Source organism: Drosophila miranda, chromosome 4 (genome assembly GCF_003369915.1).
Source record: "Drosophila miranda strain MSH22 chromosome 4, D.miranda_PacBio2.1, whole genome shotgun sequence".
NCBI classification, from domain to species: domain Eukaryota; kingdom Metazoa; phylum Arthropoda; class Insecta; order Diptera; family Drosophilidae; genus Drosophila; species Drosophila miranda.
Window position 1 is genome coordinate 7797137 of NC_046677.1, and position 21725 is coordinate 7818861.

Genomic DNA, 21725 nt, shown 5'->3' on the forward strand with positions numbered 1-21725 from the left:
TTAACAATGTCAACAGCAGCAGCAGGCAGGCGTTGGGCTAGCGACAAGCAAGTGCTGGCTAATTAAGTCGGCAAAAACCAAAGCCCTCTCTCGATCGTTTGCTCTCACCACCATTCTCTCCCTCTCTCTGTCTGTCTGTGAACACGAGCGATCATGCTCAGCCACGAACTGTATTTGCTATCAACCGAACGGCAGAAAGGGTCGAGTCGAGAGACTTGGCCATAAACTGGGCCTTTAGTTTTAGCGCGTTTTTTGCCGCTTCAAAAGCGCCTTGGCTGCACTCGACGCGAGTTAGTTGCGGTTTAAGCGGCGAACGGTGCGGATCTATCAAGCGGTACGAGAAAAACGATCACCTGCCAGCCGCCAGTGGAAAACCCTGTAAGGACTTTGCCCTGCAACAATTTTTCTCTGCTTCGTTGCTATTGAGATCCCAAAACCCTAATCTAAGTGCTATAAAATTTTGGTCGCGTTGTGTATTTAGTGATATCATAAGGCCCAGCCAGTCGTGTGATAAGTCCAGTCCGCCCCCCCATCCATCGCTGGGATAAGGCCAAGAGCCGTGAACCAAGAGAACAATTGTGAACTTGCTTGGTTATACGTCTCTCATAAATGCTGTAATTGTGTTCCATAAAGATGGTTTTATAAACAAAAACTTTGATACAAAACGAATATCTGTCATAATTGTGAAATCTACTTTGAAGAAAAGTGATATATTTCAGAAAATCGTAAAGAATTGGTGTAGTTTTCGCATTGGAGCTGATAAAAATTATATCTGACAAAAGATTTATGACTATAAAGATGACAAAGATCTTTCCTAAAAAATCATAGAAACAAATGATTTCGCATAATTTGTTTTTATTTTTCTATATTTTGAACTACCTTTCATGGTACATCTATGGCTTTAGATATGACATCATGCAACAATATAAACCTGAAACTCATTCCACAATTGAAAGTCTTCAAAAAGCATAGAAAATATTATACAAAAATATCTTGAGTCTCCACACAATCACCAGACCAACAAAGAAACTTCCATCTTATACAATGCTAAAAAAAAGCCATAGAAAACCTCAGAGACGATTCCCACTCTACAGAAACGCCTGCTTCTCCCCATCCGAACACATTTACAAACGGCCTTGACATTGAAAAAATACATAAATCCAAACAAGCAGCGTCATAAATAATTGCTTCATTCCGAGATTCTATCGACAAGAAAAACCCCTCAATCTTCATCAATCATGAGTCAAAATAATCACTAAAAATATGGTTAACAAATGTGAATAAGCATAAACGAATTGGGTAAATATTTGTGTGGTTTGTGGCACGTAACTGCGTCTCACAGCTGACCCCAGAGCAGAGTTTGTTTTGGTTTTTATGTGGCTTGTAATAAGAAATACTTAAAGACTGGTTCCGCAAACCGGCTTGGCCATGGCTAGCACATGATGGCAAGAACCAGGCATTCGACAAGTCAGGGATTTCCCGAGAGGAGAAAACAGGAATCCCCCTTCGGAGGTTTCGTATGATAAGCGGCTTTTAAATCTTCCACTCACCTTTTCTCTTTTGGCCATATCTTTCGTCTGTTTGCCTACCTCAACAAAATGCCAGCTCGGACACAGCCCAAAAGCCAACAAAGAGATCAAAATGCGGTCAGCTAATTGTTGTCAAAATAAGTGGCCGCATGCCGCTGAAGAAGACGCTCACAAATAAATCAAATTATAATACTTAAGCCCTCGCCCGATAATTATATGTAAAAACGTGAAACGGAAAGCACTACGCCATGTGTTATGCAACCTTTTTACGGACGTGTGATTCGTCCGTATATATAAAAATCCAAATAAATAATAACAAACTTTGCATAACAACAATTGCCTGATTAATTGGCAGAGAAATTTTAGTTGTCCATCAAAAGAAATTTTCCATAAAAAAGAGGCAGGGCAGAGGCAACATAAAAATTGTAATCTGATTAGTGTAGAGCAACTCCGATTAAATAATACTCTTTTTTATAGAAATGAGCAATTCCTAAGAGTGTCATAGAAATTTAATTTAATTTGTAATTTACTTTTACTTCCTTTGTTAAATCTATCATTGAGTGTTCATTCATTCATAAGTTTATGAATGGTTTTTAAGGGTTAATAGGTTCTATCATCGTGTAAAAAAAGATTCCCTTAATTTCCATAAATTAAAAATTCCCTAAACCCCAAACTTTAATCTATAAAAAATTCCCTAGAATCCCATCGATTGGATTTCCCTTATTAGTTCCAATCATTGAATACTTTTATTGTTCCAATTTCTCAAGTCTAAATTATGCAAATTCTATTGTGGGGGGAACTTTCAGAGACCATTGAAGCAGAACAGAAACCCATCCCCGACTTTAGTCAAATAAAAAACCAACACCGCAAAGAAATTACAGCCTGCGTGAGGTATCCCTCTAGGTGTTAATTTTCAGGGATTACCCTTGTGGGACGGTGATTTTAATTATAGTTCAAATCAAGCGTTCAGACCATATAGACAATGAGTAATCGTGGGTCGAGCGATGAGTCCACGTGACATTCCCCGCGTCAAAAGCCAAAGATGCATGTTAATTAAAGTGGTTGTCACAGCTATTAGACAATTGACAAAACGCGTAATGAAATCGTTTAGTCATGTCCGCAAATGCAACAAAAACCCACTTGAGATACATACTTGCAAGATGATCAGATATATAATTGTATCTGAATGCGATTTAAGGGGCCCTAATTATCAAGCGCCATTCACTTTTGTATCCCCCATCAAATATTTACTCTTTTGATTGATTATTCCCCGAGATTCCCCTTCAGAAAGCATTAATTAACAAACCCAAACCCAAACATTTCAGTTCCGTCTCGCATTTGCAAATTAAATTATCCGCTAAATATCCGCTCACATCTTTTTAATAGATTTACATTGAATTTCGGGGCTTTCGGGGTTTTCGGGGTTTTCAGGGTTTTATTTTTATTTTGTTTTCCTTGTGACGACTTTTATGAAGTGCCACGTAGGCGGACACTTAATTTCTAATTAACGGAAGTGCGTTTCGGGGTCCACACAACAGAGCAGTAGCCCCCAGGTAGTACATAAATCTTTAAGATGCTTTAAGTGTTTGCCAAACACAAGTGGATGTTATGGCAAGTCTCTCAAGGAAAGTGCTTTGCGATATGAAGACGTTTAAATACTCTCAAGATTTGAAAAAGTTAAAGAAAGGAATACAAGAGGTTAGGGAATTACATTTTCAAAGAAATAAAGAGCGATAAAAGAGGTATTCTTATTCTTTAAAGAAAACCTGACTCAATGAAAATTTCCCTAAAGAGCATCCCCTGGACAGCAGCATCCACAAGAAAATGGTAGCGTAAGGAAAAATGTATGTATGAAAAATGCCTCACGCAATTTTCCTACGTATATTTTTGTGTTTTTCTTTTCATAATTTATGCGCAGTTTTCTTTATATGCCCCCGTCCCACTGTACCGCTTTCTGTTCCTCCTGTGTGTGTCCCTGGACTCTGGCTGGACTTTTGGCTTACGGACGTGAGTCCTGCCTGTCCTATGGGTGTATGAGTATCTGTGGGTCTACAAGGATCCGTATCTGTGTGTGTGTGTTTAAGGAACAGCGTGCTAATTAATTAAATTTGTACGTGTTGTATATTTCTGTATCTGTGTGTGTGTGTTTCTTGAGCGAATCAACTTTCTGGCCATGTGCTGATAGGGCTCAAATGCCCACACTTTCTCACTCTCTCCCTTTCTCCCTTCAAATAGGCCAAGCAACACAGAGCGTATGAGTGATATTTACAGTCAGGCCGTAAATCATACTTAACTTAATATACAATATACAATATATTCGCTCAGATGTCGGCCCTTTCGGCATGCTTTCGGCCATGTGCGTGTCCTTCCGACTCGTCTCATGGGCGCGTGGGTCAATAAAGGATGCTGGAGTTAGGTTAGAGTTTCGGGGATTTCGATTTATTGGGGGTTTGGCATGGAAGGAAAGAGAGTGGCACCATTTAGGGGTAATTGTTATTGTTAATTAGAAGGAAACAATTATGGGGATACAGATTGCGGTGGGAAAGGGGGAATAGAAAGACGAGGGAGGTTATTCATCGAATTATGCCAGTCATCGTTCGATTTCGATATCAGATAACAGGGATTATAAGCAATAAAAATATGCATAAATTTATAGTACAAATTAATATAAATCTACTTAATTAACTAATTTCAGAATGAATCAAAATAATTATCTAACATTTGATTACCTGTAATTATTTTGGCGGTCTTTCCGCATAATATTCATGTATCGATTACTTTCCAAGCGCACTGTGCCACCCCCAACTCTCAATTTTCGAGTCTGGCCTTGAACCCACACATCAAACCATTTCTCCATAGTCCCGATAAACATCAGAAATGGCTCTTAAAAAATGTCAGTAAACATCTTTAATGTGAGAGCAACTCGTTTTGGGTTAATATTCTTTCAACATTCAGCAAGAACATCTGCAAAACAAGACAAATACTCGTTATATTAAATTCCGAAAAATCAACCAACTGAATAAATACATATAATAATCATATCGTATGTAATTTTAGCTTTATCTATAAGTACTTATTAATCATTTATTTTTCGTCGCATTTTCAGGCAATCAAGGCAAAATTGTTTGGTCAAAATCAACAACAACTTCCGCAAAACGATTCCAATAATTCCTCGCCCAAAAGAAAAAAAAAGTTCAATAAAAGACAATTACCACTAAAATAGGAGGGAAAAGAGACGGCCACAATAGAAAGAAAAACAATAACCGCAAATTAAATATACGTAAACCATAATTATGACAAAATGAGTTTGTCGACAGCAGCAACAGAAGCAGCAGCCACAACAAAAGCAACAAAGAGCAGATTCTACAGCATGCGGGCGGCTAACAGAGTGCTAACAGTGCTGTTGGTGTATGCCTTAACAGTGCTTTTACAGTTTGTTAGTAATGCCAGCGGCCTGAAAACTGTAAATACTACAGAAGGCTTCCAAACTGTAAATGCTTCAGCAGGTGAGTGAAAGATGATGTATATCGACTATGAGATACTCTTTAGGAAAGTTTTTGTGCTTGGGAAATTAGTAGAAAATTAATTAAGAGGAATTCTCCAAGGAAAAGTCAATTATAATGATAGAAATACCTCCAAAGAGAGTTTATTAATGTAGATTTGTAGTTAATAAAACTCCCATCAAGACGGAAAACATATGATCTTTACGATCTGCATAAACACAGTATACCCTTCCCCTTAGCGCCTACTGGATAAAAAGAAATGTGTGTATCAACCTGTAAGAAGCTCCGGAGTTGGCAATTAACAGGTTTGGTCTCGACCTTGGCCAACATTATGGCGGGCATTAGCATTAAAAAAAAAAACATACATATATACTTAGGTACGAGATTGTGGAGAAGTGCGAGAGTATTTTCCTTAGACAATGTACGGCGATAAATAATGATTGCCACTCACATGCTAAAAATACTCAGAGCCTACCCCCGACGACCCGGGAGCCATGTGAATTTGCGCAAGTCCAGCAAATAATCAACGAAATGGTTGATGGTTTAAACAAATGTGGCTACAAACAGTCAGGCAATCATAATAATGGCCATAACGAGCCAATAAACGATGCAGCCCAGAGCCCACAGACCAGCGCCCTCCCAGCCACAAAAGCAGTCAATGAATACGGCCTTAATGGTTAACTGACAGAGAACCAGCGCCTAACGGAGGAGCGGAGGAACGGAGCAGCGTGCTACGTGCAGCACTCGCAGAAATAATTTATATGCCAAACAGCTGCTGACAGCGCACGTTCTTCTTTTCCTCTTTTAAATAAACAAAAAAAAAATAAAACATACATGTATAAAATAAAAAGAAAAACCCAACCAGGATGGAGGCTCATATGGAGTCCCAAAAGGGGAGGGAGAACACAGAACCATATTTCATGCCAAGACAAAAACTGTTGATTTTCTCATAAATAATCCCCGTTTTTGAAGTAAAGTTTTTTAAAGTATGCTTTTGGAAAAACAGCCTAGTCAATCATGGACTACAGGCAGAACTTTCGAGCAAAAACAAAATAATTGTTGCAAATTTCTAAATTTTTGCATCTGGAAACCAGAGCCTGGGGTCTTGCTTCCTCGCGGCCTTCAGATCTGCTCGTTTCACACTTTTTAGGCATTCCCAGGGGCTGGTCCTGTATCCTGTCCGAGTCACCATAGGTGGGGCCTGGTCTAGCCATCTGGAAAGTTGTTGGTCGTGGCTTCCTGTTTCTTTCTGTTCCTGTATACTGCTCAGCTATACGCGTCCTATTTGCCGCAACAGAAGGAGTCATCGTGGAGCATGGGCATCGTCTCATCGGTCATTGAAACGGCGCCTTAAGAAAAGCTTTCTGACAGATTCTTGTGCTGAGATTCTCGGCTTCCCTGAACGCTTTGCCTGGTGTCACTGGTTGTGGATTCCGGAACGATGGTGTTTGGAGAAGTCAATAGAAAAAACCCATCGGACTGGAATGCACTCTGGGATTTACCTCATTAAGTTTTACACATTTTATGTGTATTATTTATTCCCATAGATTGCACAATATTGCACTTTAATAGACAGCCGATTGCAATCTAAGATCTAACGCCCCCATTAGGTACTTATTTCTTAGAAGCAGTATCTGACGGGGCCTATCTTTTCCCTCCATCGTAATCTCTAGTCAAATGCTGTCGTAAATTTAATTTGTTTTTAATGTGAGAGTATTTTTAACTGAGATTTTCCTATCGACACTAATCAGACGGTACAATTTTCATTTGAACGTGAGCATGGCCATGTTCGTCCCATTGTTTTGGCTTTCAGTTAAACCATTTTTATGGCCTACTTTTATTGGGGCCCATGGCGGGGTCTGTGAAGATTAGCTGCACACTTAAATGGAAATATAAGTCCATATATCGATCGACAATACGGGTATACTCATGCTTACGCATGCTTCCACAAAATGGAGGGTAGAGGAGGGAATGGAAAAGTGTATATTAATGATCGGTTAAGGCCTGCAAATTGCAATAGACAGCAACCGGATCAGGTGGCATACATATACCTGACCCGCGAACCGCGATCCGGGTCTTGATGTCATTATAATTAGCATTCCGAAACCGCCTCTTAACTGTTTTAAGTTCTGTTCTGTGCTTTAATCTACATACGAATGTCGGAACAGGTAACCGGACCAGATGTTCAGGGAATGACAGGTGTTGATGCATCATCACAGATTGCTTGGGAAAAGATACATCCATATACAGATGGCTTATTGGGAATGTCTGACATATGTAGGTAGCAGATATTCGGAGGGTATTTTTAGCGAAACTGGAAACTGAGAGGTGATTGCATATCAAACTTGAATACCCTATACTAAAGGAGTAATGGCGCGTGGGCACGTAATTTCTGAATTGCGGCTATAATTATTATAAACGTATAAGAACAATTTAAGAGAAATCAACTTGATTATGTTCGAAATATATCAATATTTATATCAATTACGAATGATATGAATCAGGTTTTAGTGGGAGCTAAAGCTCACTTGTTTAGGAACAAAATCCTCATAAGTTTAAGAAACCCTGAAGCCTGGAGCAATCAGCACGTGTACAGAAATTTTAGCGACTAAATAATATGTACAAATAATCACAAACCCAGAGATTTGTACTTGTATGTATTATATTCCCAGCTTTCAATTAAATGATCCCATAAATTACGAATTTCTGGCGCGTGATATGACAACAAAAGAGAGTTTTTTGGGACTCAGCTCTCAAATTGTTTGCATTTGTCTTTAATTGTTCTTTTCACCATTGTTTATAGCCCATGCTTTATGGAATTATATTTGCTAGAGTGCTAAACAATTGTTTGTCAGAGCAAAACAATACCATACCTCTCTTTTCCTTGAGAGAGGAAAGTACTTTAATGTCGTTATGATTTAATGCGGACTTTCTGTGAATTTCAGGAGATACTTTCTGTTTGTATCAAGAGCACAATACCACCTACCGCAGAGAGCTGGGGGCCGTGTGGTTTGCCTCTCAGGATCCCTGTCTGGTGTACTCCTGTGCGGCGGGAGTGGCCAAGGATCCGCAGGCCCATATTGTGGTCACCCAAGTGGATTGCAGTGAGTTCTACTGCGAAGTGGTAAGTAATTATAGAATATCCATACATATACATATATATTTCTGATGTACATGTTCGTATCTGTACCTTAAGGGTTCGGAGCTACGCGAAACCGATGGCAGCTGTTGTGGCGAGTGCGTGCGCACCCACTGCCAGCACAATAATACCCTGTATGCGGTGGGCGAGTCCTGGCACAACGATGCCGACTGCACGCTGCTCGAGTGCGGTCGCCTGGACAGTGGCCAGATCATTGTCAACACCTATCAGCGCACCTGTCCGCCGCTGGAGGAGGAGTGTCCTGCCTCCAGGCTGGAGCTCAGGAACTGCTGCCCCTTCTGTCGACCCCTGAAATCGGTTCGTGTGGAGCAGCTGGACGAAGGGGATGACACGGATGACACTTGGACAGCCGAATGGTACCGCATGCATCCCTGTCGCCGCGACTGTCAGGCGGGAGCCGAACCCCTCACCTGTCGCTACACTTTTGTTGTGGAATGGTATCAGACCTTTGCGAAAGCCTGCTTTGATTGTCCCCTCAACCTGACGGACTGCTCGCGGCCCCACTGTGTCATGGGGGATGGCCTGGAGCGGGGCATCACTGTCGTGAATCGCATGATGCCCGGTCCCGCGATAGAGGTCTGCGAGGGCGATCAGATCGTTGTGGATGTGAAGAACAGTCTGCTCGGCGAGAGCACCTCCATCCACTGGCACGGACTGCACCAGAAAGACAGTCCGTATATGGACGGAGTGCCGCACATCACCCAGTGCCCCATCACGCCACATGCCACATTTCGCTATAGTTTTCCCGCGGATCTGTCGGGCACCCATTTTTGGCACTCGCACACGGGCATGCAGCGGGGCGATGGGGTTTTTGGAGCTCTGATCATCAGAAAACCCAAGAGTGCCGAGCCACATGGTCGACTGTACGACCTGGATCTCAGCGAACATGTGATGATTGTCCAGGACTGGATCCACGAGCCGGGGGCCAGCATCTTTGCGAGTCATCATCACTCGCGAGGAGACAACAAGCCCCACAATCTGTTGATAAATGGCAGGGGACGGTACTACAATCGGATCTGGGCGGAGGCCAAGAAGGATCACCAATTAGCCAGAGGAAAAATGAGCACGAAACCACTGAACCCGCTGCCCAAATCAGAGGTGGATGTAATCCAAACACTGCCACGTTCTGCGCGTCTGGCAAAGAGCAACACCACGCGACTTTTTCCGGTGCCCAATCCAGAGAAACTCTCGCGGCAGAAGCGTGGCAACCTCAACGAGATCCCCCTGGAACTGGTGCCCCATCAAGTGTACAATGTGCAGAGAGGCTTTCGGTATCGCTTCAGGATCATCAATGCGGAGTATCTCAATTGTCCCATTGTCGTGTCTGTGGACAAGCACAATCTCACAGCCATCAATTCCGATGGCTTCGATATCGAGGCCATGGAGGTGGGTTCCATTGTGACCTATGCCGGAGAGCGCTTCGATTTCGTGCTGAATGCCAACCAGGAGGTCGGCAACTATTGGGTGCGGCTCAAGGGGCTGATGGACTGCAGCGAGGTCTTTACCTCCGCCTTCCAGGTGGCTATCCTGCGGTACGAGGGCGCCCCCGATGAGGAGCCCACCGCGGAGCTTAGCTACGCCCACAAGGCGGAGGGCATCGAACTGAATGTGATGAACCGCGGTCCGGGATACCCCGATACCAAGACAGTGGCCGAGATGAGAGCTCTGCCCATTTACGATCAAGTGCCAGGCATCGATCATGATACCCTCGAACCGGAGGCAGACTTCAAGTTCTTTGTTTACTACGATTTCTATGCCAAGAACAATCCGGAGTTCCACGACAAGGATCTGTATGCCATGGACATGAACATGACCCAATCGAATCGACTGTACACGCCGCAACTGAATCACATTACCCTGAAGTTCCCGTCGCTGGCGCTGTTGCCATCCCGCAAGCAATTGAGCGACTCGGACTTCTGCAACGAAACGAGTCTCGAGCAGCAGGGCATCGACTGCAGGACAGAGTTCTGCAAGTGCCACCACGTGTTGCAAGTGCCCCTGAATGCAGTCGTGGAGCTGATCATCGTGGATGAGGGTTTTCAGTACTATGCGAATCATCCTTTCCATCTGCATGGCAATGCCTTCCGAGTCCTGGCTCTGGAGAGATTGGGCGAGAACGTCACCATTGAAATGGTGAGAATTACCCCTAAAATGTTCCTGGGAGAAAGCATAATTTCTATTTCTTTTTCTTTAGATCAAATCTCTTGATCGTTTCAATTTGCTGAAGCGGAACTTTGTGAATCCTCCCGTCAAGGATACGGTGACCATTCCGGACGGAGGCTATACCATCATCCGCTTTGAGGCCTACAATCCTGGCTATTGGCTCTTCCACTGTCACATCGAGTTCCATGCGGAGATCGGCATGGCTCTGGTCTTCAAGGTGGGAGACGATGATCAAATGGTACCCGTGCCAGATCACTTTCCCACCTGCGGGGACTACAATCCGGACTTGCGATCCGATGGGGAGGGAACCACTGAGGGCACAAGCAGACCCCCAACAGCAGCTCCTCAGGATACCGATGGAGGAGTAAAGGGACTGGCAGCCAACTCTAAGATGATGGCTTTGATCTTCAGTTTACTTCTCCTGAGATTTGGGCACTGAGAAGTGGTTCTGACACGGAGGTCAACCCCCATACTTGCCAAGCGAAATTCAGAGATTATTTATTCGGAGGAGCAGCATTAATCTTAATCAATTTGAGATCATTTGTAAATATTTTCCATAGTCGTATCGTTGCCTCATTGTAGCATCTAAACATCTGTGATTGTCTAAGAAAATACTTATTGTTTATTAAGCACAAAAATTCTATAAAAAATTGTATAAGAAATAGAAAAAGTGCAAACATTTAAAAGCCTTTTCTCTATTTTTAGAGATGTATACTTTCAAGGATCGTTTACAAAATTTATTCCTAAGATTTCATGACCCCTTCATTGTGTAAATCCTTTCATAGTGCGTTCCTAATGTTTCAGATAGAGGATCGTGTAGAATAGAACACAAAAATATACCTGAAAATATGATGAAACTTTCCCCAAATATTGCAAAATATTTAATTTGATTTATAATAAGGAAAAAATCACCGAATGGCATACATTGTCAGTCAGGTGGTAATCCAACGGCAACGCCCTCAAGGCTGATAGCGATCTTATCTGGCGGCCACTAGCAACAGCTGGACCTTAGAGCTGGAGACGAGACGTCACCCCGATTGGGGTATCAACAAATGCAGGGATCTTTAACACCGCTGACCCCCCATCGGCCATCCGTAGATAGATTGCATTTCGAAAAACAAACAAAGTAATCTCTCTGCAGAGATGCGCTCTGGACATCTGGAGGTCCATTAGGTATATAAGACGTGCCACCAGATCTGCTGTCCAGTCAGACACAACACTCGGTCCGAATCCTCCCATTCTACTCCTCCGTAATACTCTGAAAACCAAATTCCAATTCAAAATGTTCGACTGGACGGGCAAAAATGTGGTCTATGCTGGCAGCTTCACGGGCATCGGGTGGCAGATGGTGATGCAGCTGATGCAGAAGAAGATCAAGATGATCGGCATCATGCATCGCCTGGAGAATGTGGAGATGATGAAGAAGCTGCAGGCGGAGAATCCCGCCGTGAAGGTAGTCTTCATGCAGATGAATCTCATGGACAAGGTGTCCATTGAGCAGGCGATGCTGAAAATGGGCCAGTTGATGGGACACATCGATGTCCTGATCAATGGCGAGGATGTGTTGCTCGACAAGGATGTGGAGACGACAATGGGCATGAATCTGGTAAGGAATGAAAGTGCATTCGAATGAATCCCCCTCCAATCTCAGTTCCCTTCTACAGACCGGAATGATTATGATGACTATGATGGCTATGCCGTATATGGACAAGACCCAGATGGGCATGGGCGGCATGGTGATTAATCTCTCCTCTGTCTATGGACTCGAGCCTGCCCCTACCTTTGCCGTGTATGCGGCTGCCAAGCATGGCGTCCTTGGGTTCACCCGCTCGATGGGCGACAAGATTATCTACCAGAAGACTGGTGTCATGTTCATGGCCATGTGTCCGGGTCTCACCAACACTGAGATGATGGCCAATCTGCGCGATAATGTCACCTGGCACCACTCCGAATCGATAGTGGAGGCTATCGAGAGCGCCAAGCGCCAAATGCCAGAGGAGGCGGCCGTTCAGATGATCAAGGCTATGGAGATGATGAAGAACGGCAGCATGTGGATAGTCAATATGGGACAACTCAAGGAAGTGATGCCCACGATGCACTGGCAGATGTAGGACACGAGCTGTGCTGTGTTTGAGAGCGGAAAAATAAACTTTGAAGGAAGAAAAACCTGATTTTAGCTATACCTTTTAAAGATTTCATGCTTTTCCAAATCAAAGCAAGCATTTCCATATCATTTCTAACTAGAAGCCTCTGTTTCCCAATATTTCGTCATACCTTTTCGAGTTCTACTCAACGTAAAAACACACGAATTACAAAACTTTTACCAAAATTTGACGATGGCATCTGAGGCCCAGCAGTGCACTTCCTGTGGCAAGAAGGTCCTAGAGAACAGCAGAGATGGACCTTTGAAGAACTCGCGAAGCGAACACTTTTGGCAAATTGATGGCCATGAAGTGGAAGTTACATGCAAGATTCTCGGCGGACGTCTTCTTCCACGTTGTACTTGGCCGTATTGCACACTCAACCTCGTTGCAGTGCGGCGTCCAATTCGTAAGCCAAAATGCAACCCAAAACCTCGGGGACCCCGCAAGACCATTAGGAAACGTCCCCGCCCAGCTGTCAAGTCGCAACCGGGCTATAAGAAGTCCCGCAATGTCTGCGAGAAGAATTTTCAGCTGTCTGAAGCTGAGAATGGTACGCATCCCATTAAGGCGATCATCCTCAAGCAGGTGGAAGAAATGGGCTGGAAACCCAATCCCAAATACGCAAGAAGACAGAAACCTAGCTTGCCGTACAAGCGACGTGACCCCCTGACCAGCAAGTCGAAGTCCTTGAAGGCCCGCAAGACCCCAGCAAGAAGAGTCAAGCGCAAGCGTGGCAAACGTCCACGCCCCGCATGCAAGCGTAAGACCGAGGCCCGAAAGGTGCGTAAGGTCAACGGAAAGGCTCCCTACAAGCCGCATATGTACGAGCTACACGGTCCGTTCTCGGACTCCAAAATGGTGATCTCTTCCTACGCCAATAGCTCTGAGCCGCCCTCGTACAAGACGGTGATCATCAGGGAGCTGCAAAGTCTGGGCCGGACACAAAATCCCCAGTACGCAGAAACCGCAAGACCAGAGAAGACCGGCTATTGTTTGTTGTGCAGTCGCCTTCTGTTGAAGGAGAGGGAGAAAGAGGAGCCAGTTCTTCAACAGCAGAAGGAGGCAGAAGAGGCATCTCTTCACCAGCAGAAGCAGCAGCAGGAGGCAGCTGTTCAACTGCAAAAGCATGATAAAGGTACCAATACAGAGGATGATCAAGAGCAGCAGAGCGAGGAGGACGCCACAAAGGTCTGCCAGCAGACCGGGAATGTCCTCCAACAAGAAGGGGAGCCAAATGTCTTTGCTACGCCCTCCGATGAGGAATTAACGTTACTTTGGAATAATAAGAAACCAACGACACTACAATCAAAGTAGAGATAGAAATAGATACATCAGCATCATCGATGCTTTATTTATTGTTAGGTTTATCACATATTGGATCATCTTAAAGCTAAAGTCTTACGTAGCCATCTCTATAATGAACCTTGAGCATGTCTTTAACGCTTCAATCTAAGGCTTTCGAAAATTTTCTATATTTAACCGATAAATTACAAGTTCGAAACAATTTTCGAGCAAATATCTCACTCTTGTTTAGTGTCATTTTGTCCGCCACATCCGATCAATGTAATTTTGGGTCAATCGAACATCGATTGTAGTCCATCCTGCGATGGAGTTCTGCCTCAAAGTCCGCCTCGCTGTAGGGCTTATTCGAGCGAAAGAAGGTGTCCAAGATGCGGGCCTGGCACTGTCCTACCTTCATCACGGAACGCCAGTCGGTCGCTCTGTCCGGCTCCTTCTTGCTCTCCAGCGGCGCATAGATCGGCACCAAAGGGCAGTTGTAGTGGCGCGCATTGGCACGCCTGATGGGCCCACGATACGTCGCGTATTTGCAGACGGCACACTCGAACGTCTCGAAGAAGTCATACTCTCTCGTCGGATGCGGATAAGTGATCAAATGGTGGAGTAACTTTTCGTTTTGGATCGGATGGCTGCGATTCAGTTTGTGACCGCGAAAGGAGTCATATTCTGTTTTGTTCTCGGACAATTCCATTATATACCTGCCCAAGGCGGCGGCATTGGGAAAGTCGCTGACAAATATCGCAGATTTTTTTTGCGGCTGCCAGTCCTGAAGAGATTTTTTGAAGATATAGTTTATGAATTTTTGGGAACCTCTCCTTCTACTCACTTTAATGCTGGGCGAACCAAAGTAAATAGGAATGACGCCTACTACCAAGGGACGCCAGAACTTTTCGGTGATGTAGTCCTCGCACACGGCATTCTCGATGGCAATCATGAATTTGTATCTCGATAGAAAACGCAGCAGCTTCGGCGAATAGAGATTGTTCAAATAATCATTTTGCAGGCTGCAAGCAATAACGAAGTGATTAATATTAGGTGAAACATTTAAAACTCGAATTAATTTTGAAGAAAATGTCTGTTTGATGTGTTTTGTGTTTGTTTGATATGAACATTAAATTGATTCGACATCGCTGTCTTTGGACCCCTCCGACTTCGAGGGCTCAAAGCAATCCTTCAAAAGTTCGTTCTTTTTCTTAATTTCCAGGCATTTCAAGCAATTCTTGCTATTACATTCGTGTTTTGACTCAACGCGACGACGCTTGGGCGGACGCTGCCCATCATCAGACATATCAGGCAGACCAAGCGAGATGTTGGATTCCATGGACTCCACCAATACAGGGGATGTCTGTATCTGTGATTTGACTGCAGTTTCTGACTTGGCAAACCATCCGGTCACTACGCTTATAGCACGAGCTATCATGGGTTTCTGGAGTTCAGATTCAGAGTGCACTGTGGCAATTGTTACAATTTCTGAACTCTCTGCATCTAGCTGCACCTGCATGCCAGAGGGCGAAGATGAAGCTTCAAGTGCATCCACATTATTTTCCGTTTGGCATATGGGAACCGGAGACGAAGACTGCTCCTTGGCGTCAGCGGTTGCTGCATCTGCAGATGCAGATGTTCCCGGAAGTTCTTTTAATTCGATTAACTCAGTGGCTGTCCGGATCTCGTGTTTGTCTGAAGATTCCGACTTGGCAATGCATCCGCTCATTCCGTTTGTCGCACGAGCTATGATGGGTTTCTGGATTTCAGGTTCAGAGTGCACTGTGGCAATGGTTACAATTTTTAAACACTCTGCTTCCTGCTGCACCTGCATGCTAGAGGGCGAAGATGAAGCAGCGTTTGCTGCAGCTGCAGATGCAGACGTTCCCGGCAATTCGTTGAGCTTCGCATTCAAGCACTCACGGTAGCAGATCTGGGCCACCGCCTTAGCCGACTTCGAAGTGACATTCTTCTTTGCAGATGCAGATGTTCCCGGAAGTTCTTTTAATTCGATTAATTCAGTGGCTGTCCGGATCTCGTTTTTGTCTGAAGTTTCCGACTTGGCAATGCATCCGCTCATTCCGTATGTCGCACGAGCTATGATGGGTTTTTGGATCTTAGGTTCAGAGTGCACTGTGGCGATGGTTACAATTTTTAAACACTCTGCTTCTTGCTGCCCCTGCATGCTAGAGGGCGAAGATGAAGCTTCAACTGCATCCACATTATTTTCCGTTTGGCATATGGGAACCGTAGACGAAGACTGCTCATTGGCGTCAGCAGTAGCTGCGTTTGCTGCAGCTGCAGATGCAGACGTTCCCGGCAATTCGTTAAGCTTCGCATTCAAGCACTCACGGAAGCAGATCTTCGAAGTGACATTCTTCTTTGTGGCAGTAGCAGGAGAATTATTGTTGGGGCGCTTACGCGGTGGCATATTTGTTTAGAAAAATAAATTCTTTAAATATTTCAGACACCCGATATGTTTATGAGACGGTTGTGGGGAATGGCGTGAGATGTTTATTAATCGAATAAAAACAGGCCTCCTTTGTTTTCAAATTTACTTGCCTCGCAGGCAGATCTTTGTTGCGTAGGCAACTCCCAAACGAATCCACATTGATGTGCCGCATCAGCTCCTTCATATAGTCCTCGCGGCCGGACATGGTGTCGCAGTCGCTGTTCAGGAACACCACCGATGGCGAAGGCCCGTTGAGATTCGAGGACTTGAAATCGAACGACATTGTGTAGTCCATCGAGATGAGGTCATGGGCACTGGGCAGCCACTGGGTAGTGATGGGTTGATCACTGAAGCGACTAAAGGTGGAGGTGAAATTGAAATGCTGCAGGAAGTCATCAAAGGGAGCGTAGATTACATTCCTTGGCGACTCCTCGTGTAACAGAGCCCACAAATGCTGTGGGCTGCGTGGCAGGGGATAGTCCCCAGTCTTTAGAGCCGATCCATAGAAGAGAACAGCCTGAAAAATTATAAATTCATTATTCATTCTCTCTTCTCTTATCACAGCAGCCACCGGATGGGCGATAATTTTCCATGAACATTCTTTGACTAACCCGCGCAGAGGCCAATCGCTGTCGTTTGTTTGTAACGCGACAGTCGAAGACGCCGCATTGTCGCACCTCGTCGTACACAAAGGCGAAGTGGTGCGACCACCACAGCAGCTCAATGGGTGACGCCGTAGTTGATTTTTGAACGTCAAACAGCTCGACTAAGTCCCAGCAGACGAAATGCAGCAGCCACACGAGTAGCAGGCACGTGAACCCAATGATCCAACGGTGTGCGAACCGCATGTCCACGTTTCAGCAAAGAAATGTTCTTTAAATTCTATGGTTTTCTTTCAAACCGGCGGTTTGTTTGCGATTTCAGTCACAACAGCTGACAGTGCTGTGAAGCGTCTGTCTGTCGGAAAGCGGCGTATTACACACGTAACACACGGAAATCTTTTGTATTCCGTGACTGTTTTGATGAACAGTTAAATGTTAACAGAAAATATATTCCACAACTATTTTTGCACTATATATAAATTACTATTTTAAGTCCACGTACGCTTTATATATTCTTAAATTTGATACTTCCCAAATTTCAATGTCTTCTCGGTCCGATCAACTCCGCAAATGTGTGTTCTTTGATCCGACTTCGATCTCTAGTTCCATTCAGAGCTAGTTCACCGTAGTTCTAGTTCGCAGAATTATTCGAATTGAACTATTTCAATACTTATTCGGATACTTCTTCATTTCAGTCAAATATAGTATATAGGACTTTAAGATATTACTACGAAGTTGTCTTAAATTGTCTTAATTGCCAATATTTCTGATATATAATGATTAAAAAGTATTGAAATATCGCAGGCCACCAAAATATATTAACCCCACCATTCATCATACTACATCATGCACGATTGAACGTGTACGCCTGAACGTAGCTGTCGATGATCTTTCCAACACTGCAGTACGTCATCAAAATATTGTTCCATTTACAAATTGCTCAATTAAGGTAACTTCAGCAATAGTTGTTCAACTCAAATTAATATATTTTAAGTTAGCCATTAGACCATGATATTTCGAATAACTTTCCTCGTGCCGTGCTCCTGATGGAGAGAAAAGATTCAACAAAACCAACATCTATGAAAATCCCTCAAAACACTTCAGTCGACGCAGCAGCAAAAAAAGCCCATAGGCTCACCTTAAAGACGCTATATCTGAAATACACAGAATTTTAAAAGCAGAATGGGAGAGAGAACTGCTCGCTTTTCCCCGCAAACTCATTAAAACCATAGTTCCGAAAAAAACTAAACTGAGAGCCATTGTATCGATAGCGTCTCGCATATTATTTTTCATTGTAGAAAGTACAACACAACAAGGCACAACTTCGCATCTCTAAGACAGTATAATGATATTTGCAAATTTTTTGATAATCGTCGAAGAAATTTATGTAAAACTATAGAAGTACTTTAACATCTACTATTTCACGTTCACAAAGCCGGGCGGCCAAATAATCCCACGGTAATCTAGGGTAGCATAGTAACTTAAACACCATTTACAGACAATGATAGAGGAGCCAAGGGACGGCCCAAAACATTTGGGTTTAATGGACGGCCCGAATCAGGCAGAAAGCAAATACTGACATAACACGCTGAGCCAGGAACAGGGATGGAGCCGGGTCAGCGAGGAAGTAGGAAGCTCTGCACAGCCAGCCGCACAGATGGAATCGGAGCAACTGCAGCCAGCTGGCAAAGCTGCTACTACTGCACAAGCTATACGACCAGCGATTCTATTCCGATACCAAATTCGTAATTATTGACCCCGAAAGCCCACGAGTGACGAGTTTCAAGGAAATCTGATTATTTTTTCAAATGAGTTCCCACCATTCGACAATATAGGTTTTTTCAGGTTAGAAAAAAAACCTGACGTGATGAAGCAAATCTGACCTTGGATTCGTGTGGAGGGCCATAAAATACATAGGGATGGGATACTCTGGTCAGCGGCGCACGACACTTTTTTTGTGGGGCTGTGTTGTATTATCCAACATTGCCATAGAGATTGAACCTTGAGCATGTCTTTAATACTTCAATCTAAGGCTTTCAAGAATTTTCTCTATTTAACCGATACATTGTAAGATAAAAACAATTTTCGAGCAAATATCTCACTCATGTTTAGTGTTATTTTGTCTGCCACATCCGATCAATGTAATTTTGGGTCAGTCGAACATCGATTGTCGTCCATCCTGCGATTGAGTTCTGCCTCAAAGTCGGCCTCGTTGTAGGGCTTATTTGAGCTGAAGAAGGTTTTCAAGATGCGGGCCTGGCACTGTCCCACCTTCATCGTCAAACGCCAGCGGACCAAACTGTGCGGCTCCTTCTTGCTCTCGAGCGGCGCATAGATCGGTACCAAAGGGCAGTTGTAGTGGCTCGCATTTGCACGCCTGATGGGCCCGCGATACATCGCGTATTTGCAGACGGCACACTCGATCCTCTGGAAGAGCGAACCCTTAAGCGTGAGGTCACCCGTGTGATACCGATAAGTCATCAAATTGTGGAGTAACTTGACGTTTTGTATCGGATGGCTGCGATTGAGTTTGTGACCGCGAAAGGAGTCATATTCTGTTTTGTTCTCGGACAAGTCCATCAGATACCTGCCCAAGGCGGCGGCATTGGGAAAGTCGTTGACAAATATCGCAGTTTTCTTTTGCGGCTGCCAGTCCTGGATAGGGTTTTCTAGAGGATATAGTTTAGGATCTCTAGGAACCTCACCTTCTACTCACTTTAATGCTGGGCGAACCAAAGTAAATGGGAATCACGCCCACAACCAAGGGACGCCAGAACTTTTCGGTGATGTAGTCCTCGCACACGGCATTCTCGATGGCAATCATGAATTTGTATCTTGAGAGAAATCGCAGCAGCTTCGGCGAATACAGATTGTCCATATAATCCTTTTGCAGGCTGCAAGCAATAACAAAGCGATTTATTTTTGTTAAACATTTTAAACTCGGATTGGATTTGAAGAAAATGTCTGTCGAATCTGGATCCGTGCCCATGTTTGAATTTGATCGCATGACAATGCAACAATCAGCACTTTCGGATGAGCGAAAAATTCAATATCGAATGCGAGATGAAAAAACAAAGCCGATGTGTGCGTTGTCTACAATTTTCTCCGAGAGTGCCAATTATGTACAGCTGCAACTGTCTTTGTTGATTTCGTTAATTTCGTAGCTATTGTGATTGGGATTCACACAAGTGCGTCAAGCCCACACGCACATTTTCGTTATTATGTTGGATTCATTCGTCGTGTCTTTCTGCTCTACTATTTAGAATGTTTCTTGTTTCTAAAATAATAAACTCCCGGTTACAAAATGGTGGATGGTGGTAGGAAGGGGAAAAATACTTAACGACACACCTGTTTTCACACCTACTTAATATACAACAAATACACCTGCACCTGCTATAGAGCGAAGATGAAGTTTCAACTGCACTGAAGACTGTTCCTTGGCAGCAGCGGCTGCTGCAGCTACAGCTGCAGATGTTCGCGGCAATTCTGTGCCATATTTGTTTAGAAAACTAAATACTTTAAATATTTTTAGACACACGATATGTGACTGAGACGATTGTGGGGAGCGGTGTGAAGTGTTTTCAAATTTACTTGCCTCGCGGGCAGATCTTTGTTGTGCAGGCAACTCCCAAATGAATCCACATTGATGTGCCGCATCAGCTCCTTCATATAGTCATCGCGGCCGGACATGGTATCGCAGTCGCTGTTCAGGAACACAACCGATGGCGAGGGCACGTTTAGAATCGAGGACTTGAAGTCGAACGACATTGTGTAGTCCATCGAGATGAGGTCGTGGGCACTGGGAAGCCACTGGGTCGTGAGGGGGAGATCACTGAAGCGGCTAAAGGTGGAGGTGAAGTTGAAATGCTGCAGGAAGTCATCAAAGGGAGCGTAGGCCACATTCCTGGGCGACTCCTCGTGTAACAGAGCCCACAAATGCTGGGGGCTGCGTGGCAGGGGAAAGTCTCCCTTCTTTAGAGCCGTTCCATAGAAGAGAACAGCCTGAAAATGGAAAAATTATGAATCTCTCTCTGCTTATCAGAGCAGCCACCGGATAGGCGATCATTTTCTATGCACATTCTTTGACTAACCCGCGCAGAGGACAATCGCTGTCGTTTGTTTGTAACGCGACACTGGAAGACGCCGCATTGTCGCACCTCGTCGTACACAAAGGCGAAGTGGTGCGACCACCACAGCAGCTCAATGGGTGACGCCGTAGTTGATTTTTGAACATCATACAGCATGATTAAATCAAAGCAGACGAAATGCAGCAGCCCCACGAGTATCAGGCACGTGAACCCAATAATCCAACGGCGTTCCAACCACATGGCTAAGCTTCGGCAAAGAAATTTTCTTTAATTTCTATGATTTGTTTGCCTTTTTCGATTCCAGCCACAACACTTGATAGTGTTGTAAAGCTTGTCTGTCGGAAAGTGGCGTACTTTACTTTTACTTGTGCTTGAAAAAAATATATCTTTTTATGTGCACAATATAATTATTAAGGCAGAAAGTCAACGTGTGTTTTATATATTCTTAGATTTTGTGCTTCCCAAATTTAAATGTCTTCTCGGTTCGATCAGTTCCGCAAATGTGTTTCTTTGATCCGACTTCGATATATAGTTCCATTCAAAGCTAGTTTCACGTAGTTCTAGTTCGCTCAACTATTCGGATAGAACTAACCATTGGATACTTATTTGGACGGTACAAATATTTGGTTTCAGTCAAAACGGCGTGAAACTGGCATAACACGTCAACGATAGAGTGGCGGGGGAAGCCACAGCAGGCAGCAACAGCACAAAGCATGTGCTATGCACGATGCTGAGCCAGGAACAGGGGCGGAGTCAGGGCAGCAAGGAAGTAGAAAGCCAGCTGCACAGTTGGAACCGGAGCA

The 21725-nt window shown here is 44.1% G+C and overlaps 4 protein-coding genes and 1 long non-coding RNA gene across 8 annotated transcripts; 3 read left to right on the forward strand and 2 right to left on the reverse strand.

The window, feature by feature from the left end:
• The first annotated feature begins 272 nt into the window (after nt 1-272).
• On the forward strand, nt 273-11223 carry LOC108163738 (laccase-2). Its single transcript, XM_017299197.2, has 5 exons — nt 273-378; nt 4636-5035; nt 7978-8156; nt 8229-10325; nt 10387-11223. Exons 2-5 carry the CDS (start codon nt 4831-4833, stop codon nt 10792-10794), a joined length of 2889 nt encoding a protein of 962 aa, XP_017154686.1. The 5' UTR covers nt 273-378; nt 4636-4830; the 3' UTR covers nt 10795-11223.
• A 327-nt stretch (nt 11224-11550) lies between these two features.
• LOC108163569 (fat body protein 2) lies at nt 11551-12537 on the forward strand. Its single transcript, XM_017298936.2, has 2 exons — nt 11551-11961; nt 12020-12537. The coding sequence occupies exons 1-2, from the start codon at nt 11638-11640 to the stop codon at nt 12464-12466; spliced, it is 771 nt and encodes a 256-aa protein (XP_017154425.1). The 5' UTR covers nt 11551-11637; the 3' UTR covers nt 12467-12537.
• A 1281-nt stretch (nt 12538-13818) lies between these two features.
• Nucleotides 13819-17259, reverse strand: LOC108163567 (alpha-(1,3)-fucosyltransferase B-like). The gene is made up of 4 exons (XM_017298934.2): nt 16844-17259; nt 16343-16749; nt 14625-14802; nt 13819-14564 (listed from the first exon to the last, which is right to left on the reverse strand). Exons 1-4 carry the CDS (start codon nt 17078-17080, stop codon nt 14058-14060), a joined length of 1329 nt encoding a protein of 442 aa, XP_017154423.1. The 5' UTR covers nt 17081-17259; the 3' UTR covers nt 13819-14057.
• Nucleotides 17260-17616: 357 nt separating this feature from the next.
• On the forward strand, nt 17617-18928 carry LOC117188836. Of its 3 annotated transcripts, none has more exons than XR_004472884.1 (2): nt 17617-17783; nt 17833-18928. It is a non-coding gene; the product is annotated as an uncharacterized LOC117188836 (long non-coding RNA). The 3 variants fall into 3 exon arrangements; XR_004472885.1 differs by having other exon boundaries at nt 17624-17783; nt 18133-18928; XR_004472886.1 differs by having other exon boundaries at nt 17652-17783; nt 18333-18928.
• On the reverse strand, nt 18864-21584 carry LOC108161211 (alpha-(1,3)-fucosyltransferase B-like). Of its 2 annotated transcripts, XM_033393298.1 has the most exons (4): nt 20926-21511; nt 20430-20836; nt 19551-19728; nt 18864-19489 (listed from the first exon to the last, which is right to left on the reverse strand). In XM_033393298.1, exons 1-4 carry the CDS (start codon nt 21160-21162, stop codon nt 18971-18973), a joined length of 1341 nt encoding a protein of 446 aa, XP_033249189.1. In that variant the 5' UTR covers nt 21163-21511; the 3' UTR covers nt 18864-18970. The 2 variants fall into 2 exon arrangements, 1 of the variants encoding a protein (XP_033249189.1); XR_004472883.1 differs by lacking the exons at nt 18864-19489; nt 19551-19728 and adding an exon at nt 19736-20111 and having other exon boundaries at nt 20183-20836; nt 20926-21584.
• Between the last annotated feature and the right edge of the window lie 141 nt (nt 21585-21725).

Bases quoted from the DNA above. Each gene is read 5' to 3' on its own strand.
- LOC108163569 (XM_017298936.2), top strand. From the start codon at position 11,638: ATGTTCGACTGGACGGGCAAAAATGTGGTCTATGCTGGCAGCTTCACG. The intron at 11,962-12,019 runs GTAAGGAATGAA...TCCCTTCTACAG, and splicing joins CGACAATGGGCATGAATCTG to ACCGGAATGATTATGATGAC.
- LOC108161211 (XM_033393298.1), bottom strand. From the start codon at position 21,162: ATGTGGTTGGAACGCCGTTGGATTATTGGGTTCACGTGCCTGATACTC. The intron at 20,837-20,925 runs GTTAGTCAAAGA...TTCCATTTTCAG, and splicing joins AGCGATTGTCCTCTGCGCGG to GCTGTTCTCTTCTATGGAAC. The intron at 19,490-19,550 runs GTGAGTAGAAGG...AACCCTATCCAG, and splicing joins TTGGTTCGCCCAGCATTAAA to GACTGGCAGCCGCAAAAGAA.
- LOC108163738 (XM_017299197.2), top strand. From the start codon at position 4,831: ATGAGTTTGTCGACAGCAGCAACAGAAGCAGCAGCCACAACAAAAGCA. The intron at 5,036-7,977 runs GTGAGTGAAAGA...TGTGAATTTCAG, and splicing joins AACTGTAAATGCTTCAGCAG to GAGATACTTTCTGTTTGTAT. The intron at 10,326-10,386 runs GTGAGAATTACC...CTTTTTCTTTAG, and splicing joins AGAACGTCACCATTGAAATG to ATCAAATCTCTTGATCGTTT.
- LOC108163567 (XM_017298934.2), bottom strand. From the start codon at position 17,080: ATGCGGTTCGCACACCGTTGGATCATTGGGTTCACGTGCCTGCTACTC. The intron at 16,750-16,843 runs GTTAGTCAAAGA...ATAATTTTTCAG, and splicing joins AGCGATTGGCCTCTGCGCGG to GCTGTTCTCTTCTATGGATC. The intron at 14,803-16,342 runs GCAAGTAAATTT...TATTGCTTGCAG, and splicing joins AACAAAGATCTGCCTGCGAG to CCTGCAAAATGATTATTTGA.